Below are 22,969 nucleotides of genomic sequence, written 5' to 3'. Positions count from 1 at the left end.
AATAGTATTGCTTAAAAGTGAATATGAACTTGTTTTCTTTGCAGTATTTGAGGTCTGAAATATACAGAGCATCTTTTCTGTTATTTTGACCTGTTTCTCCAGTTTTCATTTTTTTGCAAATATAAACAATAATTTGATTTGAAATTTGGGAGAAATATAGTTAGCAGTTTACAGAATGAAACAAAAATAATAATTTTACTTAAACACAGACCTATAGAAAATTCGGAAGAACTGAAAATTTATGGAAATTCGAGGCTGTATATTCCACAAAATGTTGTAAATAACGTAGTTGAATAAACACATACACAGTATTAACTAGATGAAAAACATAATCTCTTATCTCCATGAAATAATAATGAAAGTCATCAGAAGAACATAAGGATTTTTTTCTTATTTTGCTCAACGGCACAACTGTGATATTGTCGATGTCGTTCTGAAACCTCTGATGTCCAAGTTGTTCAGGAAATGGACAAACGTTATTGAAAAATGTTTTCAAAGTTGACAAAAACTTTTCACCCTTTCTTTTGCTTAGAAACATGATTAATAATAATTATGTAATAAAATCATATATACAAACTACGTAATATGGAGATACAAGGATTCAGGAGGACAGCAGCGATATTCTGGTTACCAGCCAGATCTTTAACCAGTAAGCAACACCACACGCCAGATTTACAGCATAAAGTAAACAAGTCAGTACATAATCAAAGTTTTCCAAGGGTACACACAAACAAACACACACACATGCAAAATCAAACACACACACACACTTAAAACAGGCTATTGTACACACAGCACATGCTGTCTGTTTCTGACAGTTAAAATGAACAGATGTGGTCCCTCCTTCTCTCTCTAACACCCTACACACAGACAACACCCTTTTCCCAGCACCTGGTGTGCCGTTCCAGATTGCGTGCGTAAACTGTGATTGAGGCGGATTTCTAAGAGAAGAGGGAATAGAAGTGATTCCAAAGTTTAATCAAAGAAAAAGAGTGTCTTCATAGAGACGACTACCCTCTTAAACATCTGGGCCGCTGTGCGGCTCCCAACAGCATGCCTGCTGTTTCATATGCGAGAAAAAACCCTCTATGGTCTGGGTCCTCCATATGAGACAGTATAAACAGATGAATTAAGGACAGAGAAAAAAACGAGAGAGAGGAGGAAATGAGAAAGTGCCAGTTGGGGAGGAATGCAAGGGATTATGGGAGAAAAAATCCCCAACAAAAGTTGGAGAGAATGAAAGAGTCTTAAAGGGATGGCAGTGGATGTATGCATGTGTGTGTGTGTGTGTGTGTAGAATAGCAGCGCTTGTTTAATTCATCAAAACTCGCTTTATAGAGGGTTGTAGATTTAAACTTTAATGAAAGAGCCCTAAAGTCCTGATGTAACAAGATGAAGACAGCAAGGAAATAAAACGGGAACTCAGCGAAAGAACTAAGCAAAGACTGGCGAGAAACAATTCCTCTATACGTCGTTACTGTGGGCTCTGCATAAAGGAGGGACGGTGGTTTTGCACACATACACGGAGGGAATTTACCAGGACTGAATGCGCCCGCTGATAGCGAGGTTTATTTTCACACGCTGTCTGGGTTGTTTTAGCACCTGATTCACTAAAGGAATTATGCAAATCGGATAACGGCGCACACAGCCTAAAACTTTGTGCTGGAGCAATTTGCACACCGCAATTCCTGACCTTGCAGATCGGCCCTGAGTGACAGGTTGTGGAGGATGCGGGAGACTTTACTGTGACTGTATACCAAACCTTTGCCTGAAATAGCGTTTTAAAATGCTGAAAATGCAACAATATGCTGATCCATATTTGGTAAATCACTTGGGTAGCAAATATAGAGCCGGTTTCTGTGTGACGGCCCTTCAACAGTTTTTTTTTCTCTTTAAGTCTGCGCTCTTTCTCCATGGTTACACGCTCACCCTGTTTCTGTCATTTGTTATGAGTTGACGTTGTCAGCAGAACATGCGTGCGTGCTGTGATCGGGGAACTCATCGCTGTATGTGTGCATTTAGGCCAATACGCTAATGTAATGGAAGCAGTATGCAAACAAGGATTTATGCAATTTTATCTGCCTCTACTCATCACTCGGTATGGGGAATGCAGGGTGTTAAACTACATTTGTGAGCATGAACTGAGACATTGTCTATTATTTGTGTACACAACAGATACCAACCTACACATTATTAATTTAATTCTTCAAGTTCTTAATTTTCATTCTGCAGGTAAAACAAAATCCATATTGAAAATGTAGCACAAAAACAATGGCGATTATGCATACATTTGTACGTAAGAATTTAAGAATGGTTGCACCATCTGTGTGTCAGAGCCCCCGTGTGGCTGTGGTGCTCCGTGACTCATCCGTCTGTTTCGTCGCAGTTGGCGCTGTCGTACGCATCATCATTCTGCGCCGAGGCCGCCGCCACCTCTTTGCCAGGACTCCGCCACATGCCGTCATCTCATACATCTCCGACCATCATTTACTTGGCACCGGGCAATTAGAGGACCCGAAAGCCTCAGTGTGAGGTAGGACTAGGTCTCCCTTTTTAATCACCCTTCTAAATTACTTTCTCTGTTCTGTGTCATTAGCCGCGCGTAGCCGACGTCTAATTTTTGCCGGCGGCGACTGGGTGCAGAGAGCGATGGTACGAAACCGTCTGCCCAGAGCAAGAAACTCTTTTGGAGTTGGGTTCCTGTCCAAAAACATTACAAGGTTGTCCCATGAGGCGCCCAATCCATCAAAGTGATATTTCCCTCCTCCACACCTCCAGTCCTCTTCTTCTCTGCAACGTAGTCATTTTCTTCTCACTGGGAGTGACATTGATTCATAAAGTACTTTGCTGCAGGTGCCAAGGCATGCCAGAGTTTTGGTAGTGTCGTTGAGTTTGTGCAAGCTCTTGAGAGTGCGCAGAGCGCGGCTTTCTCTATCTTCTCTGTTGGAGCCAATAGCATTTAGCCTTTCAGTATCAGCAGGGGATGTGTCATATCAAGGGACCAATAGGTCAGGGCTTGAGGTTTGGAGAACCGTGACCTTGGGCCGCCGTGCTGATGCAGTAAAAGGCTGTCGATGATCCTGCGGCTCTGAGGGGACTTAACCAGGTTCCAAGGGTCTGACAGGAGGACAGGTCTAATCGGAGAATCCAGCTCAGAAGGGTAAGAAAGCATAATCCGCTCACAGCTCGCTCTGCAGAGAGGTTAATAAAGCTACAGAACTCACACGTGGCGTAGCACATCTGTGTAAGTCAGAGCTCGGGAGAGAGGCATTTTGGGTCATGTGACCATGGCTGTAACTTATCAGATTTGAAGCAAATTGATCATGAGCATAATGTACATTTTTGTTTGTTGCACTGTGCAATTCAAACTGTTGAAAATCTATATTTATATAGAAATCTTATGATTTTTTATTTATGGAAACATATAATTAAAGTAAAACAAGTATATAATTTAATTTCACGGATATAAATATCGATGACATACTTTTACTAACATACGTATTTCAGCGAACTTGGTTAAGCAAAAAGTAAATAAATAAACAGTTTTCCACTATTTTTTATAAAATAAAATCTGTATGGGTACGGGCAGGCTTGCACAACAAAATATATACATGAATTATAATTCTCTGTGTCAGTACAAGATTGCTACAATATATACAAAAAGGCTTCAATCACATACTTTATACACATTTTTGTTCATTCTTGAATATATAAAATTGAGTGTATAAAAATGAAAATTTGAAAAAATTCTCAATTTTGATTCAAAAAGAGATAAATACTTGCTAACACGTCTATTTCGTTCCGTTCAAAATCGCTTGTATGCACATCACACTGTAATTACTTGCAAGTACTCAAGTCTTAAGTAGGAACTTCCCTAGAGGACCTGAATGCAGCAATAGCTCCTCCATGTTTTTAGCATAAATGCTAATGCCGCATATTAATGAATGCTAAGCTAATGCCCTTCTCATGTGCTGATCTGAATAATAATGGACATCAAACCCTGTCTCATCAGCAGATTTTTGGATCCACAGGATGAGGATTTCACAGAGCGCCTGAGATACAGAAAACAAGCCGGAGAGGGAGCTAACAGCTAATAGGGGATGACACATTGGTGGTGCTCTAATGTCCACAGCTGTTAGTTTCCTTTTGGGGTGGCGGAGGGTAGTAAGTGACGAGAAGGGAGAGAAAGCGAAAAAAGAAAGAAACCAAGCAAGTGAAAAATTGGAAAGGTGACGAGTAGACGAGCAAGTCAGGAGGAGAACTTCTAAGATAAGCTTCAATATTCCGAATATTTCAGAACCCTCAATGAAAAATGGAGATGACTGCTTGTTATTAAACACAAGTGATGTGATATTGATACACACTGAAACAACACAATACAAGCACACAAAAGACCAAGTCCAGATTCTACACACAAACGCAGCGCTGACTGGCTAACCGAGAGGACGCCTGCGGCAGGAACTCAGAGCAAAAGAGATGCCTCATTGAGCACAGTCTGGCAGTTTGAACACACAAAATCAAACACACAATCGCAAAAAGGCCAGAGCTGATCGAGATAGATTTTCAGGACTACAGAAAGACGACTGGAAGACAACAGACAGATGTTCAAATATTTTTCAACAATTTTTGTACATTCACAAAACAAAGACCAACGTATTACTGTTCTTGTCATCTTTTCATAAAGTACTCTGCTGAAATTTAGAAAACAAACTGTTAATACTATATTATTTTATATTATTAATGTATTTATAATATAAAATAGCATAAGAGACATTTAGCTATCTTCATTATTACTTTTTATTTATGTTTATTTTGCTGTCACACCATAGGACACACGTTGTGTATATTTGTTAACTACCAAGTACATCTTATGCCCATCCAATTTTTGAAAAGTTTGAATTATAATGTCTTTGCGATCTATTCAGTAATCTTTCTACATAGAAATTAATTACAATCTAACAGACAATTATTTTTCTAGGTAGTATTAGATTAATCATATTTGCCACACAGCTAACTAGCACTTTGAATAGAAAAGTCCAAACACAGACAATTTCAGTTATGATTTTAGGCATTTTTATTGAAAAATTTTAATAATACCATGTATTGTATACTATCTATTCTGTTTTCTATATTTTCATCATTACATCTCTTTACTTCTATCTTCTATATTTATTACCACTCTATACTACTGTTTGTTTGTATGTAAAGTTGCTTGGAGAAAAAATGGGGAAAAGAATGCTAAAATTTGCAAAATGGTAAAAAATGTGATTTGAATATATATGTAGTAAACATAATACATTTAGGCATCATAAATACATTGCCAATATAAAGGCATACAAAAAATACAAATACAAAAATGCTTTTTTTGGCCAGAAATCCTCCTACTTATGGTCAAAGTGCATTATGCAACTAATTCATGATATCTGTGAGTGCCAAGTACTGGTTAATAGAGTATAGCATCATTACTTTACCAAAATGCAAAGATCAAACTTTATTGGAAACAATGTTGAGTCTCTTTGTGAGTTGTGCATTGATGCTGCCAGTATAGAGCATTGCAGACCAGTCTCTCATTAGGTTTTATTTCAGGTTGGATACCGTAGACAATAAGCCAGCTAGGTTTTGTAAGAGGAAAATGTCACAACACAGAACAACCCGATACAAAACAGACCATGATGCAGCATAAAGCAATGCCAGAACAATGCATGGCACAGCGCAGTCCAGGCTTGGGAGATGAACAGGCCTACAATAGAAAGTACCACTTGTGAAATAAATAAATGAATAAATAAGTGGCACCACACACAGAAAAGAGGACAAAGAAAGAAGAAACGGAATAAAGCAAAAGCCAGAAGACACAGAAATAAGACGGAGATGGAGAAAGGCTAGAACAAATAGAGCAGGAGGCTTCGATATCTGCCAAGCAGCCTGGACACTCTCTGCCCACATCTCTCCAAGCTTCTATCCCTTTCACCCCTCCCCTCCTGTGACCGACCACAAAATCATGATTTAACAAACCCGGCTGCCTCCTTCCCTTTATGACACCATCTCGAAACACACACACACACACACACACACACACACACACACACACGCATTTACACAGGTACAAAGTGTATGTAGAGTATGCAAAATCCACTGTCTCCTCAACTCTCCGCCCTGCAAAGACTTCAGAGGGGGAGGCTGAAGGATAAAACAAGATCCAGCAGGAACAGGAAAAGGAAAAAGAGAGAGACGGGATGACACAGCAAATGTGTGACAGAGGGAGACGGAGACACGGCAAAAGAAATGAAGCGTGGAAGTTAATGTAAGTGGCAATGAGAAAGGAACGGACTGGAGAGACATGGGAACAACGCCAGGTGAAATCACAGCCAAGATGAATAAAGTAAATGTTTGGTTTTTGTGTGTTTGGGGAGGTAGTGTAGAGACAAGCTACAAGTTTCTTATAAATGAAAGTGTTTCTATTTGGTGAATATTTTATTGTTTATATAAATTATTATTTAATTTGATCAATTGATCAAAAAATGACCAAAAGTAATCTTTAAATGTCATTTGAACAGAATTAGCTCAGTAGGCAACAACCCTACATTTTAAATGGTTTTATAAAAAAATTATAATAAAGATAAGAAACACAATTTAATGCTTAAGTGTAAAGCCTAGGGCTGCTTGATTATGACAAAAATTAGATTTATTTTGGCCAACGTTGAGAACACGATTATTTACCACGATTACTCATTGACTTTGGAAACGAAGTCATTAAACATATAAATTATCAATAAATAAAAAATAACTTGTCAATTGAAGACTGGATTCAACTTACTAACAAATAAAAATGAACTGTACAAAAATAGATCAAATAAAACATGATGCATAAACAAATACATAACTTCATAGATGAATGCATACATTCGAATAAATAATATAAAATAATAAAAAGAAATAAAACAGAATGTGGCACATAATTGCACAACCGTAGTAATGCCTGTAATGTCTTACGGTTTTATTTGGTATAACGTTCGAAATGAAAAGAATAAAAAACAAGTTTCTCTAATACACTTGGGTAAAATAAATGCAACACCTGTTCAAGTGATGACCGATCTGCTGTATGCCCACACACTGAAAATCTATTTTTCCATTCTTCTAATCTCGAAAAGAGATGAGAGTTTTCGAATTGCTATATAGCACCTGCAGGTTCAAGCATGTAGGCCACTATGAAGGGGACCTGAGTGTGGAAAAAACATACAGGTGGGAAAAAGATAGAAAACACCGTGAGAGAGCGAGAGCGAGAGCGAGCGAGAGAGAGAGCGAGAGAGAGAGCGAGAGAGAGAGAGAGAGAGAGAGAGAGAGAGAGAGAGAGAGAGAGAGAGATAAAGACAGAGAAAGTGTGTCTGAATCCAGCACCCTGGACAGCGGCCATCGATCGTCTTCCAGCACACATCACCACAACTTTCACAGATTGCTATTGAGAAGTGACCTGTAATGCAATTACTGGCCAATGCGGAGCCGAAGTGGCCATCAATAATTAAAAGGCAGCCGAGTCGCGGCCTCCAATTCCGCTGTTATTCCCGTGCCGTCGTTGTTTGTTTTCGTGTCCACCGCCGTGGCTACCAAACTGTTGCGCCACGACGGCTCGAATGAGATTTGTGAAAAGGCGTCCTTCAATAAAGCCAATCACGGCGGATGAATGCCCTTCACGGCGAAGTTTATTATTCCGTCGGCATCTTCCACGGAACGCTCCGACCACAGCGGAGTCGTATTAACAAACAACAAATCGTTTTACACCACTGCTGTCTGCTCGACGACGCTATTATGAGCGGATACGTCAACCTAGCTATTGTCTCATCTGCTCCGGGCGCCCGCACCGTGTTTAGACGAAGTCAGCACGACTTCAGCAGCTAAGGAAGTTTTTTTCCTGGGCCACCGTGCTGTCACAAGCATTTTTCACACTGAATTCATATTATAGAGCGTCTCTTCCGTATTGCATAATGTTGTAATCAGTACAGCCCACACAGTGGAGGCAACAAGCTTCACAAGTTGAGAAGAGCATCTATTTTTCACGACGACAGACGCGTATCTGTCAAAACGTCTCTCTCAGCAACCGACTCTCAGGTTTAATCACCGAGAGCCGTGAGTGATTATGTAAGGGCTGTGATCTCGCAGGTGATTCTGGGTATGGCTCTCTTCAAGGAACGAGGTCAACCACAGACAGACAGAAGGTGAATCTCAAGAAAATGTGTAGAGACTACAAGAGAGAAAATAAGTATTTTGAACAGAAAATGAAGCTTATTTTCAGGACCATTAGGATTTTGGGGTTGTGACAATATTTCCATGGCAATTAAGCACATTTATTGTCAATAACTGTAATACATCAATGCTTTACTTTTGATGGGGAACATTTTTATTGTTCTCAACTGTGATTCTCATCAGAATTTCATTACTGTAATATGGTATTTTGTTTTTTAAGTCAATATAATTTATAGGCACTAAGAAATAATACTTTATGATTTAAATAATATATCATTATTTTTGCATTTCAATGATAAGAATGTGTTTAATTACTATGAAAAATGCCACATAAAAAAAATAAATAAAAATAAATGGTACCAGTCATTAGTTTAGATACATGTAAATTCATGCTTGTCATGATCTAAAGGTTAATGCATAAACGTCTGAAATTAGTTTTGTAGACAAAAATAAATTAGGCATAAAACTGAATTAAACAGTTATTTTTAAATGTTAATGTTTTTTTCTTTCAGTGAATAATGAAAGAAAAGCATCCAATGGTGTTTGAGAGAAAGACGACAGGTGACTAATAAATAGGCTAGCTTACCATTATTTACTCATCCTCACATTAATGTTATTTCATACTAGTGATCACTATGATTTTAAATTGTAGAAAACATTAACAATAAAAAATAAGCAGATGTGTTTAAACTTTTGACTGATAGAGTAATTTCACATGTAAAGCGCTTCACACCCCCTCCTTTCCCAGACCACTCTTGGGGAATAGGTCTATACTGACCAGCCCACAGACTTATTGAAAGACCTGCTACAAAAGTAGGTCGCACGGCTGGTCAATGGTATGGATTTCTGGGTCTCAAACAACTGCCAGAGAGAAAGAGAGAGAGAGTGAAAATGTAAGTTAATGAACATCAGAGTACAGAATCACATCGCCTGCCATTTCCTGGTCTGTCCCTTTCTTTTTCCCATCATGTTTATCAATCCCGTGTTCATTCATTCTCCATTCTCATCTTTTTTCGAGGAGACATAGCTCAGACTCATATGAGGGGGCTGCAAGCAGATGTCTGTGTGTGTCTCTTATATGAGTTCCTAAATGATGCATTGATCCAAATCTTTCTACCATATCCAGTATCTGTTGTTGGTGGTCAACGGACATTATATGTGTAAATGTGCATTTGTAATTATGTGTTTGCAATGGGATACTAACTCTGTTTAAAAGTGAGGACAAAAACACGCACATCAATCTCAAATAGGTGCTTGACCAAGAGAGTAACGCGTCTGATGAAGAGCTTGTGTGCTCGATACGTCACGCCGCGCGTCATGCAAAAGTTTTTTAAATAATAAAGTGTGTTTTAAATAATAAAGTATTTTTGGAGCTCTGGTGTGCCGACTTTTATTACTACTTGGATATACGAACTTTTTGTATTTTTTGCATATTATGCGACATTTTTGCATGCATAAAAAACCCATCGTGAAGCCATACTATTACGCATACTGTTTAAAATGCTGTATGCCACAATTCAATGCACTTGACGTAATTTTCCATTTCATCAAATCACATTTTTCAACATCTACTCCAAATATTTTAACACAAAATACAAGATAATAACTGTACGCTTCTTTGTCGATCTAAAAATGTACGTGATGAACCACTAGCATACTAGTAACATACTAATACTGTTTGATACATCACGATATAATAACCAGTATACAGTATATGCTCTTAGATATACACTAAGCAATGTGTTAGTATTCCATTTACAACGCAACCACAAAGTGCATTACTGCTGGAGTCTCTGGCAAATATTTCTACATGAATATTCATACGCATGAATGCATATTTGTGAACATTTTGCATTTGTGTGCATTCCAGTGAGTAATAGCTGCTCGGTTTGTATTTGTGCGCACGTTTGTTTTTAAACATGAGCGAGAGATTGTTCGTGGGTGTGTACATACACCCTCTCGATGATGAGGCCCGGTGCCAGAATCAATAGAGTGCTCTGAGCATCATACTGTAGTACGAGAGCGGCCAGAGGAGATTTTAATAAATTCAGCGTGCATGAGAGCCCGGCCTGGACTGGCTGTGCTTTAAAACCTGTCACTGGAAGCGGCCCAAAAACTCTCTCTCCTCCTGTAACCTATATAGACTACGAGCACTTCAAACGCTGTGTCATCTTCATAACTAGCCTGTAGTATTTGCATGAGGGAAAACTCAAAGGTCTTAATAAATACTGTCTGTTATTACAGATATAAATACAGAGCCTTGTTACAACTGATAAAAGAACACAGACCTTAACAATGAGCTATTCAGACACGACATGAACTGTAGCTTGTTATAGTTCAGCCAAAAATGAAAATTCTGTTATCATTTAATCGCTCTCATATCATTTCAGACCTGTATGACTTTCTTGCTTCTGCAGAACACAAAAGATATTTTCAAGAATGTTGGTGATCGAACAACGGCGGTACCCATTGACTTCCATTGGGTTTTTTTTGGCCGTACAATAGAAATGAATGGGTACCACTGTTGTTTGGGTTACCAACTCTCTCCAAAATATCTTCTTTTGTGTTCTGTAGAGGAAAGAAAGTCATCCAGGTTCGAAATGACAAGACGTGAGTAAACGATGACAAAATGTTCATTTTTGGGTGAACTACCCCTTTAAGGAAGGTTGATACAAACTAAAGTATGACTGTTTACTCAAGTATGAACGTTATGACTGGACTTAAGGAGAAAAATATAAAAAAGTATAGAATATAACCTCTTTAAGCAACCCCACCAAAAAACATGACAAATGATAATACACTCTATGTAATAATCCAGCAATATACGTGAGCTGCTTGTGAATAAAACTGCCACTATTTCTCCGTATCACACCGGTAGGTAATACACCTTAAACCGAATTACACATATATAAACGCTGCATTCTGTCTAGCACTATTTTATAGTTGCAATATTCGTGATGTGAATAGGGCAAGAATGCTCGATAAACACAATATAAACGTTGGCTTGACTTTAGTCTCAGCGAGGTGATCTCACACAACCCAGAAGAAAGTGTCACAGAGAGTGTGGCTTTATGGTAACAGCCTCCAGTTGTTTTTGTGTCTGGTTGACTTTGCCATTTACAGTGTTGAGACGTGATTCAGAAGTTTCAGGAGTGTCCCACTTTTTTCGCACTCTTCCTATCTTAGCTCTAGAGCCTGCGATGCCGTCGTGGTCCTGACAGAACCTTCCAACATAAAAACCACTTTCCTAAAAACCATCAAGCTGTCAAGTGAAGTGGAAAAATGAGAGAGATTACTGCATAAAGGCCGAGTGGGGGGCGGGGAGAAAGAAAAAGCGAGAGAGGTAAAGAGTGGCTCTAGATTCTCCTGCAGATACAATGTTCCAATGACTTTCTCATATTTTCAATAGAGATGTGCATCAATGGCAGACTTATTTATTTCTTCTATTTTTCTCTTTTTTTAGTATACTTAAGCATTTACTATTCACTATAAAAATGTGCTGCACTGCTGAAATGACCTGTGAAGCCAATTTGACTGTACTTAAAAGTTTAAGGCAGCAAAAATGTACAGTGTTATTATTTTGGCCCTTTAGCAACATGGCTACTGGAGTGAAAAACCACAAAGGAGGATTTCTCTGAAGAATAACTGGAGAGCAAGTATACACTTTATCTCTCCTGCCTCTCAAATCCTTTTGAAGGAACAAAACTAAGCCCAAAAAAAAAAGAATTCACATTTGTCTCCTGCTGAGAGGCAGGAGACAAATGTGACCGTTACACGAGACCGTTTTCAACTGAAAACGCAAAAAAAGCGTTTTAGCTGTCGTTTACACGGAAACGGCGTTTTAGGGGACCGAAAACGCAAACTTTTGAAAACGGCCCTCAAAGTGCAACTTTTTGAAAACGCCGTCGTTTTCGTTTTTATGTAAACTGCAAGACGGAGCTTTCTGAAAACGATGACGTCACGCGCATGCGTATTACGCGCTCGGTCAAGCGAGTATAGCTAAAACAATATAGCGGCTTCCCGTACTGTGAGCTCTCGCTGCTCGATTATACGTTTCCCCAGCAAAATGTGGATTTGCTGCAACCACAAGACCAGCGGAGACACACTATTACATTCGCCAGACTTTAAACACACATATTCGTCGACACTTTTGGCTTATAACTGTGCATGTGTATGTGTCAAGGCACGTCCTGTTTCTTTACACAACAACATCGCCATCCACTGGCCTGGCGTGCATACTACAGCTTTTTTTTATCCGTTTTCCTGGATCCGTGTAAATGCAGACCGTTTTGATAACGCTGTCATGTGTACGTGAAGCTTTTCAAAAACGCAACGGAACAACTTTTCCGTTTTTCATCGTGTAAACGTGGCCTGAGATTCATTAGAGATCCCAACATTGTCTCATGCTCAGATTTACCAAGGCACAAAGTCGTCAAAAAAGTAAAAATATTCTCCAAATAACCTGCTACATTCTGACAAAATAAATACCAACAACCGTGTAATTTGTTTCTATTGTTAGAAATTTCAGACAAAGGTGATACTGAAGCGCAACGCAACTGAGACCTCTATTAAGTCTCCAAAGATTTGTACAAGCAACCTCTGAGCAATAAAATCCACTGGGTAATAAGCATTCTTATGTAGCTGATTTGTGATAGGCGGAGACTTTAAGTGAATTCATTTAAAGCTGCTGTGTTTGCATTTCAGCCCATAGAAGCCTTTATAACAAACTCATCTAGTTATTGAGCTGATTGCGTTTTCTTAAGTCACAGACAAAAGCTACCAAAATATCTGACGCGATGACTTGCTCACTAAAATGTGAGCAAAACATATATAGCTTGCTGTACAGGATGGTATCTACTTTGTTTTTCATATAAGAATAGAAGTGAAACTCCAGCAAAGCATCTCCCCCTGCATTCAACATCTATGACGTCATAATCACATCAAAGGCATTCCATTCGCCACGGCAACTGTCACTCTCCCCGGAGGCGTAATTAAAACAGAACACACCAAACCGAGCTGAGCGAGAGCTAATGGAGAAACTTCTAAACACACATATGAGGCAACCAAACAATGTTATAGTGGGACAGGCACAGCAAGTTATTACCGGACCCAGAGAGGAGTGACAAAGGCATACGCACACACACGCACACACACACATGCCTGGAGACATTCATACGGTACGCTCGCGCACAGATGCACACAACCACACATACACATTTTGCGCACACTCACTGAAAGACACTATAAATAGGACAGCTCTAATGTGATGCTGTGTAGTTCTTGCCCTTGGGTACAAGGCTCTTCCAGAGAGAGAGATAGAAAGAAAGAGAGAGATGGAGAAAAGTGGTAGAAAGAAAGAGTATGAGAAGACGTAGGAGAAAAAGTCAGAGAAAATGTGTAAATAATATAAAAAACAACGTTACTATACATCTTTACACCAAACCCTGAATTACCAAAATTAGCTAACATTTTAATATCAATTTCAACAATTTCATGATTCTCAATACCAATTTTATCCAAGCAAGCAAAAACCGACTTGCTTGAACACACAAGTGTATTAATAATATGAAATATTAACACAAATACTAACAAATAAATTGCAATCATGTAATGTAGCCTTTAAGCATTTTACAAATAAGAAAAACATTGCTATTCATTTTTCTATGCCAAGTAAACAGTCAGTAATAAAATAAAGAACCAGGCAACAAAAGATGAAACAAAGATTTAAATCAAGAAATCTAACAGCAGTATCACGTATCCAAGTAAACATTGAGAAATAACGACTAATGCATAGATTCAACATTTTGACAACATTTTCCAAATGTTTCATGTTTAATTCACTTCAGATCAACAATTTGACCACGAAGTATAACATTCATACTCAAGGCGACAAAAAAAAGCGAGCATGTTCAGGTAGTACCAAAGTCCAAAGTCTGATACTATAGAAAAACTGACTTTGTTACTTTTTTACTGGTTCTTTTGACATCCCTACAATGTAATATGTTATTGTATTTGCATGTTGTTCTGGTGTGTGTTCTGTATACGTGTTAACTGGGTGTTTGTGTGCGTGTGCATGTGTGTGCGTGCTTTTTTTTGGGCGGTTTGACCGCGATGACCTACCCCAGGTAGCGTCTTCTGCTCGTGAAGCGCGGTCTGAGCTTTTAGCGCTGATTCTCTTGCACAGTATGTGAGGAAGGCACAGCCTGTTCGGAGAAAAGAAGACAGAAAGAGATGCATTAAAGACAGGTCAGAGAGGTTTGTGTACAAGCAGGTGTGCGTTTGAAATGAGCTGAGTTCTCTACCTTCATATCATTTTATATTGCATTCACATTCTTGTTAAGCAACTGGTGTGGCGCTAGCACATCAGAGTCACAAGTTTGATTCCCAAGGAATGGATAACATGCATACCTCAAATGCAATGTAAACTGTACATTTGTAGCACACAGGAACTAAATGACAGAAGAGATGAAGGGAACCTGAGAGCAAAAGAAACACATGCCCACAGCGATATACAAGAATCCCCCCAGAGAAAGTGTGTGCATGGAAATGTGTGTTTGTTGATTAACATAGCCCCTTTCTTTTTATTTTAGGCTACAAGGCCTTGTTGGTAATAATTTGCTTTAAGATTTAAAAATGTGTTGGCTTGTCCATGCATTTGTAATACAACCTGGTTTATAAAAATGCACAGATACTGATAGACAACAATGACTGTCAGGTAAATAAATGATCAAAAATATATTTTTTTATAAAACCCTTTTCACACTACGATTACAATCCAAAATGTTGCATTATTGAAATATCTCTGACACATTTTAAAGGTCCAATGTGTAATTTTCTATTTTATGGATCTATTGACAGAAATGCAATATAATATACAGTACACGTCTATGTCTTCAGAGGATTGTTTATTTTTAACCATAAAACTTTAAATTGGAAAATCTAATTAGAAATGTGTGTCAGGATGATTAAACAAAAAGTAAACAACAATGTTTGTGTTAAAGGTGTACACGGTCTTACAAACAAGCAGACACTCCTGCATCTCCACCTGCTAAAATATTTTTGCTAAAACACAACCGTGAATCTTTTCACCACAAATTTACCCCCAAATCCCACTGGGATGGAAACTGTGCAGAATAACCAGCGAACAAAAGCCGAAACGATTAGCATCGCATTTGTACATAAAGCAAATTTGAATATGCAAAGGCATGTTAATGGATGCTAATGTTTATGCTAATCTTCGATTAATATTAAAAAAATGCTAATATACTAATATGCTGAGTAAACATGATAATCTGGCGCTGACATTTCCGCCTGCATGCTAATAGTAGCCACAAATGCTGGTAAAATGAATAACGCTAATTTGCAAATGTTAACAAAAAAAAATGTTCATTTATTTTAGACAAGCCCTCGTCGCGGTGAGATTCTAATCGTTTAAAAAAATCCTTTTGAGGAAGTAAACCAACCCTTACAAAATGTACCATGTTAACCATAGTTTACTGGTGTACATTTTTGCAGAGGGGAAGCATGAACCCAGACAGAGGGCAAGAAAATCTTGTGGAGATTTTTGAAACAGAAGGAGTATAGCTTTCTTCCTACTTCCCCATAAAAGCCGTAGCGCCACAGGGATGCTAAACACACACGAGGGACACACACACGCTGCCGTACACACGCTCATCCCCCTCGAGGGAAGAGCATGACTCCGCAATATTCCTCTCCGCTGTCCGGTATGTGTGTTTAACCCCGGCCGGGTTGACTGAGTGCATGTATATTTGTCTATATGTGTGCGTCTCCTGCAGTCCTGCCTGGCTTTTTTAATTAACTCTGACTCATTAGCGTTAGGGAGAGCTCAGTGTGACAGCTTGGCGCGCTCCTCTGAGGGCCTGTCATGTTACAGAATATGCTCGAGCTCTCATGGGACACTTGTGCACACTTGCCTGTCCCACTTGATGAGGAGCGGTGTGCACGTGTGCACGCAAATATACGAGATGAACCGAAAGATAATGGGAACCTCTATTTATTTGTCCTCTAAAAGCAATATTTCTCCCTTCTCTCTGGTCACGACAGCACTTAAAAGACGACAGAGAGAGGAGAGAGAGAAACAAAACACAGGGAGCTGGAAAGATGAAAGTGAATGCTTGGATTAATGTAGGGCCTTCAAAATAAAAGCAGGAGTAACCTGTTTGCGATACGAATAGAGAATCTGTGTTTTGATCTCCCGTTAAACTCATTTTAAAGCATGGGAGCACACAGGCTGTGGGCATAGGCAAGGCCGTAGCTGAAGGGGTAAAACATGGGAACGATTTTGGGCACCAATATAGGCAGGGGGACATCCAAAACAATTTCAGATCACACTGATGTAAGATCTGGTATGCTGTAGTTAATAAAAAGATCAGTTAAAATGATAATATAATAAATAAAAAAAATACAATAATAAGTTTAAGTACAACAATTCAAAATAATACATTCTATATTTAAGTAAATGTGATCCAGACAGTCTTATTACACTACAGTTAGTCCCCTCCACCCTTTCTCAAAAAACATTTTGATGCTCCACACTGCTGCACGTTCTGAAACTGAACAGATTAGAGAAGTTCACATGATACGTGAGTCATGTTGTGAGGACAGAAACAAAATCACTCTCTATAAAACAAGAAAGGAGAGAGGCTGAAAGCAGTTTAACTTAAGTTTATAAAAGACAACCTATTAAGCAAAATAATAGAAATATAAGACAGCTCATGTCAGAAAATGATGGGAAATACTTCATAATGAGTCAAGCAGGTATCGAACTTTAGTTGCCCATTTAGACACCAGCACACAATATCTTCTGACTTACATGTATTTTTTTTAATTGGGCCCAGAGCAATGTACTGTACAGTCAGGAAGGCTTACAATTCCTGGCTAAGGCCTTGGGCACAGCTACAGAGTATCATAAAGTTATGAAAAACTTTTTTGAAGTTTTGTTATACATGATGGAGACACATGCCGTCATCTAAACAGTCTCCTTCTAAATGAATACACAATAAACACGCCACTCACATATACAATGATATACAACTACCGGACAACAGAAGAACCTAAATTGGTGAAGCCATAAGATTCAACTTAAAAATGGAAAAACTTACTGAAAATTCGGACATCATTTCAAACCTTTATTATTTTCTTCCTTCTGCAGAAAACGAAAAAGATATTTTAAAGCATGTCGGTACACAAACAATGGCGGTATCGATTAACTTGGCCATTGGTTTTGTGTCCATACAATAGAAGTGAATGGGTACCGCCATTGTTCGGATACCAACATTCTTGAAAATGATCTTCTTTTGTGTTCTGCAGAAGAGGTCGTACAGGTTTAAAATGAAGAGTAAATTATGACAGAATTTTCATTTTTGGGCGAACCATCCCTTTAAATGGCACTTTGTATAACCTATAAAACGAAGTTGAAATTGGTTAAATTATTTCGATGAGTTAAAGTAATGGAAAAAATGTGACTAAAATTGTCAACATGACTTATTGAGCGCATCATTCTTTACAGTGTAGCAACATCTTTGTGTTTATGTTCACATGTGGACAGTGTTGATATAAAGAGTACTGTATATAAACACAGAAAGCTATACGGTAATATTCTATCTATCAACTAACCCTCTCATAAACAAACATTAAACATGTTCAATATCGCATCCACAATGCTTAACAGCAGTAATATTTTCAATGTTGATTCTAAAGGAAAAAAACACATTTAAAGGACAAAATTCATTCCAAGGAGGGATAAGGGGGAAAGGAGAAAGAGAGGGAAGATGAGATCACCAGGCTCCTGTGAACATTATCCACTAGTGTCCTACACGTGCGGCTTATCTCTCCTTCTGCAGACATCCTTAAGGGACACAGGCACATACACAGACTGCTGGAGTAAATAAGAAGGAAGACTGACAGTGAAAGAATGAAATGAATCGAAAACGTTCATGATTGGAATCATTCAGAGTAAACAAAATGTGACCGAAGGGTCTTCACAAGACTGTCATTACATTGCAAGAGTTTAGAAAAGTATTTTCAGCTCAGCAGTAAAAATGATTCAGGTGTCTCTACCCCATAAGATTTCAACAAGTGAAATCAAATCTGGATTAGTCACTACATTTGCCTTATCCGGAAATGTGAGAATGATGAATTACAACATATTTATAGAGAAACGGTCACAATATTGTAACAGTGAACAATTTTACATAGCTGTACGAATATAGTTTGAGTGTTATGAAGATATACCAACAGTTTTATGTGCTGGGATCAGGTGTGACTCTGAGAAGCGTATCTCCCATTTCTGAGTTCACAAAATTACAAATACAGAATACAGAGTTGATGCATTGTTGTAGTTTAAAAAGTAGATTTAGGTGTGCATGTTAAAAGCTATAGTTTATAAACGTCACATATATGAAATAGATGTTTAGCAGTGACATGTTTGAGGAAACAAGACGTCATTCCATCAACAACACCTAAATGAATCTGCTGATCATCAGATGTATAAATTTGTGTATAAATGTGCATTGGCGACAAAAATCAGACTTGCATTTTCTGAGGGAAATATTAATGGCTGAAAGGCTACAAAAGAAAGTTTCAGACAAGCTCGAGATCTTGGTTCTGTGCAAATGACTTTTGCAGATTTGCTGAACTTTGCTTGAATTTCAATAGAGTGCTCACCTTGCATGAACTTTGCACATCTCTGCATGTGTGATTAACCAAAAGTATGTTAATGCTGTGAAAGAGAGGGAAAATGTGTTGCCACGTTAACTGAATAGAAGGGAATTAATAATGATTCTTCACTTTTTTAAAGTGCGAGGCTTTTAAAACATCAATAGTGCCAAATACTGTATTTGTTCAATTATGACCCCAGTGCAGATTTGAAGCTTTAAAACACCAGTAGAAAATATTTCTACATTAGGCTTCTGGAATTCTGAAATCTGTAATTGGAAATATTCATTACATGACGTTGGCATTTAGGTATGAAAAAGTAAAAATTATTTATATTCCCCACAGAACTTATTTGCAAATGGGTGATCATTTATTCAGACAAGCCCAAATGGAAGGTAATGATTTCAGCACTCTTATACAAGTGCATATACGGTTTTAAAACTACAACAAAACAGAACAAAGCCTTGGGGTTTTTGTTTCATTTGCACAATGCAGAGCAGAGGGCAATGGAACAGTGCAGGCAACATTTATAATAATTTGAAGGCATAATATGAATAATAAATTATAGGTGCATTTTAATTTGTTTTCGCTTATTACTGTCATTAGTTAAACCTGTGATCACAAAAGACAATTGATCACCTCTGCAAAAATAAAAAAATAAAAAAAAGTACATGCAAAAAACTTTTGTAAGTGCAATTTTCCTGCACTGTAATGTCCACAAAAAAACGACAGTACATAATGTCACACACCCACACACACAAGATAAACCACAAATGAGGAACACCCACACCTACTGCCTGCGTATCCTATTCAAATCGATATGTGCTGATCGGACCTCTATTGTCTTAAAAGTCTGTACGAGTGCATTCCTGTCATGTTTGTTTATGTCATTTTATTCGCCCGACCTGTCACCCTACCAGTGCATATCACTTTCACTATAAAGATTGAGCAAAGGTAACAAATTTCCAAAGTTCCCCTCCCTCTTTTAACCCAAGTATCCCCACAGGCCTCGGGTAATTTAAATAAACTGCCCTCCAAGGTCTGACTATTCAAGGTCTTCTGAAATACACCGGGATATCTTTGCGTCTCTCCGCCCTGTCTTCACCTACAAACAACACGTCTTCTTAAAATATTTAATTGGAAGCAGTAAACCCCTGATTAAATAAAAATGCACTTTGAAGAGAGCAATATGAGCGCTGAGAGTAATATGAGAGCGAGAGATCTTCAATTACTGTGCCGAAACCACGTCAAGCTTTTTTTTTGATTCAATAAAATAGGTCTTAAATATTCAGGAGCTGTTTCTGGGACTAATGAGTCCTCTCTGTGAGTGATATTATTCCAGTGGAATGAAGTGGTAGTGAGAGAATATTTGAGGAGGTCGGTGGATGCATTTCTAATGGGGTCTAATACTAAACCTGCGTCCCCGCGCACCCCTCGCTGCCTCCGCTGGCATTAAAGAACCTTGAGATGCATTTCAGCTCAACTCCCTGCATGGCAACAACCTGAAAGAAGTGAAATGACAAAAGGAAGAAAAAAGAAAACCATAAACGATCAGAAAATGAAATAAAATAAAAGGAAGGAGGGAGAGAGAGAGGGAGGGAAAGTAAGAAAGGAATGGATGGATGGAAGGAAGGAACAAAGGAGGGAAATAAAGAAAGAAAGAAAGAAACGGATGGAAAGAAGGAGGAAAAGAAAGAAAGGATGGATGGAAGAAAGGAAGGAGGGAAAGAAAGAAAGGATGGATGGAAGAAAGGAAGGAGGGAAAGAAAGGATGGATGGAAGGTGGGAAAGAAAGAAATGGATGGAAGGAAGGAAGGAGGGAAAGAAAGAAATGGCTGGATGGAGGAAGGAGGGAAAAAATGGATGGAAGGAAGGAAGAAAGGAAGGAAGGAAGATAGAAATGGCTTTGAATTAAGGAAAGAAAGAAAGAAAGAAAGAAAGAAAGAAAGAAAGAAAGAAAGAAAGAAATGGCTGGAAGGAAAGGAAGAAAGAAAGGGAAAGCAAAGGAATGTAAGAAAAGATGGGAAATAAAATAAAGAAAAGAAGGGAGAACAGAACAGAACAAAAAGAAAGAACAGAAGGTAAGTGAAATAAAACAAGGGAAATGAAAGAAAAGGAAACAAAAAAAAGAGGAAGGCGAGGAGCATGGAGTAAGTTTATCAAATCGATTGGCGGAGGAAAAAGCATGGCCTCTAATGTGTTGTATGTGAAGGATTTACTGTGGAGCAGAGCTGCTGAATCAATGGTGTGGAAAACCATCATTAGGACAGAGTCTCCCTCACACACACTGTTCCCAACTGACCAGGAGACAGTATGAACACACACACGCATGCACACACACATGCACGCACGCACGCACACACACACACACACGTGTGACAAGTGTAACTCCACATACATGTAACACACAACACTTCTTAACAACCAATGACAATGCGTGTTCTGATATTGTCTACACAGAACAGGATGTGCAAATGATCTTGCAGAGAAGAACTTTTCTTGTTTACGCACACAACTTTCTCTTTACGACTACTACACACACGTTTTCCACAAAGCCTTTTTGAATTGAATTTACATCACCTTTTGGGCAGCTAATAGAAAATTCTGCCATGTGGTGTTCAGATGTGGACAATCAATTACATTCTGGCTCTGTGGGCTACACAGAAGTATCAAGGATAAGCTCGTGTGGCCGGCTCTGAAATACAAGAACGGAAGGTTGCACTAAAAGAGGGCAGAAAGTATTGTCGGCTTACCAAATATACCCATGGTGTTGTTAGACAAGTCAGGTCTATTTTATTTGTATAGTGCTTTTCACAATACATACTGTTTCAAAGCAGCTTTACGGAAAACCGCGCTTTAATGCCCCCAGCCAGCAGGCCAAAGGCGACTGTGTCAAGAACAAAAAAAACTAAAGATGTTGGAGAGGAATCAGGGGAGCCCATACTCTGCCCATGTAATACTAAAATAGATGTAAACAAATGTCAGAAACCTGCAGCAATGAAATAAGTTTGTTTCATGCATTGATAGAAATAGATTTACATTGTTACGAGCTGCTGCATTTTATTAACTTTCCTTTAAGACTGTTGGCAGCAATAAAAATACTTTTTTGGGGTCAAAAAGAATAAATCTTATTTTTCCAGCAATACAATACGCCCTGTTGCAGATCCCACCGATAACACAAGAGGATCCAGCCACGGTAATGCCAACTAGTGGCCAACAGTACAAAATCAGCATTGATCAGGAAACAAAAAAACAAGATCCGCCCCTCGTGCGGACACAGAGGCTTTAAAGACCATCCTGCCGAAAGCGGACGAGTGTGCGACAGGGTGCCCGCAACGTCCGTCTGCACTTTCGCCCTAACGGTGCCGTCCTTGCGTTGACACCGGCAGTCACAAACAGCTCCTTAATATTCCCCCGCTGTCCCCTTGTCTCATTCCGTCAGTGTCCTGCTGTCCTCCCGCCTGCGTGGACAAAAGAGACGGGACGTTCCAGGCGGAGGACATGAATCATTACGCTTTCGCTTTCCGGGACCACTCGCAGGCCCATTGATTCCGCCGACTTAATTGGCTTTATTAGCCAAGACGGGAAGCCCAAAAGGGGCTTCCATAGCACCCCCCCGATAAAAAAACGCCCCTCCTCCAACCCTCGGCCCCTCAATCCAGCTCTCCTCGAGAGAAACCTCGTGTAATTGTTTTCCCTCTATCTTCTGTGTCATTGTCGGATGGGTCCTGGGGGATTATTAGTAACCCTGGGCCCCTCAATAATTCATCCTAAGCTATTTATACACAAATGGAGAGTCTTTTAAAGTCTCCCTCTGTGAGCTTATCTGCCGTTCAGATGGAAAGGTAGAGGGAGAGAGATTGTAAAGGGTGCAGAGAGAGAGAGAAAGAGAGCGATGTGTACCTCTTCTCAGCAGAGACACAATGACCTGTTTCTCCAGTGTTTTCGAGTTTCAAGGTGACGCTAGCGCACTCTCTCCCTCCTTCCTTGCCAACCCGACAAAAGTGCCATCCCGGGAATACGCCTGCTCGCACAACGCTCATTAATGGTCTCT

The 22,969-nt window shown here is 39.0% G+C and overlaps 1 protein-coding gene across 5 annotated transcripts in view; it reads right to left on the bottom strand.

Moving 5' to 3' along the window:
* The window catches only part of celf4 (CUGBP, Elav-like family member 4), a 75,556-nt gene that overhangs the window by 38,868 nt on the left and 13,719 nt on the right, over nt 1-22,969 (bottom strand). For all 5 annotated transcript variants that reach the window (XM_057360742.1, XM_057360740.1, XM_057360739.1 and 2 more), the window contains exon 2: nt 14,359-14,441. In XM_057360742.1, the coding sequence (XP_057216725.1) occupies nt 14,359-14,441 (83 nt within the window). The remainder of the gene's footprint in view (nt 1-14,358; nt 14,442-22,969) is intronic.

The sequence above is a fragment of the Triplophysa rosa genome, linkage group LG19 (genome assembly GCF_024868665.1).
Source record: "Triplophysa rosa linkage group LG19, Trosa_1v2, whole genome shotgun sequence".
NCBI lineage: Eukaryota > Metazoa > Chordata > Actinopteri > Cypriniformes > Nemacheilidae > Triplophysa > Triplophysa rosa.
The sequence above is the reverse complement of the archived record's forward strand: the minus strand, read 5'-3'. Positions and strand labels throughout refer to the sequence as shown.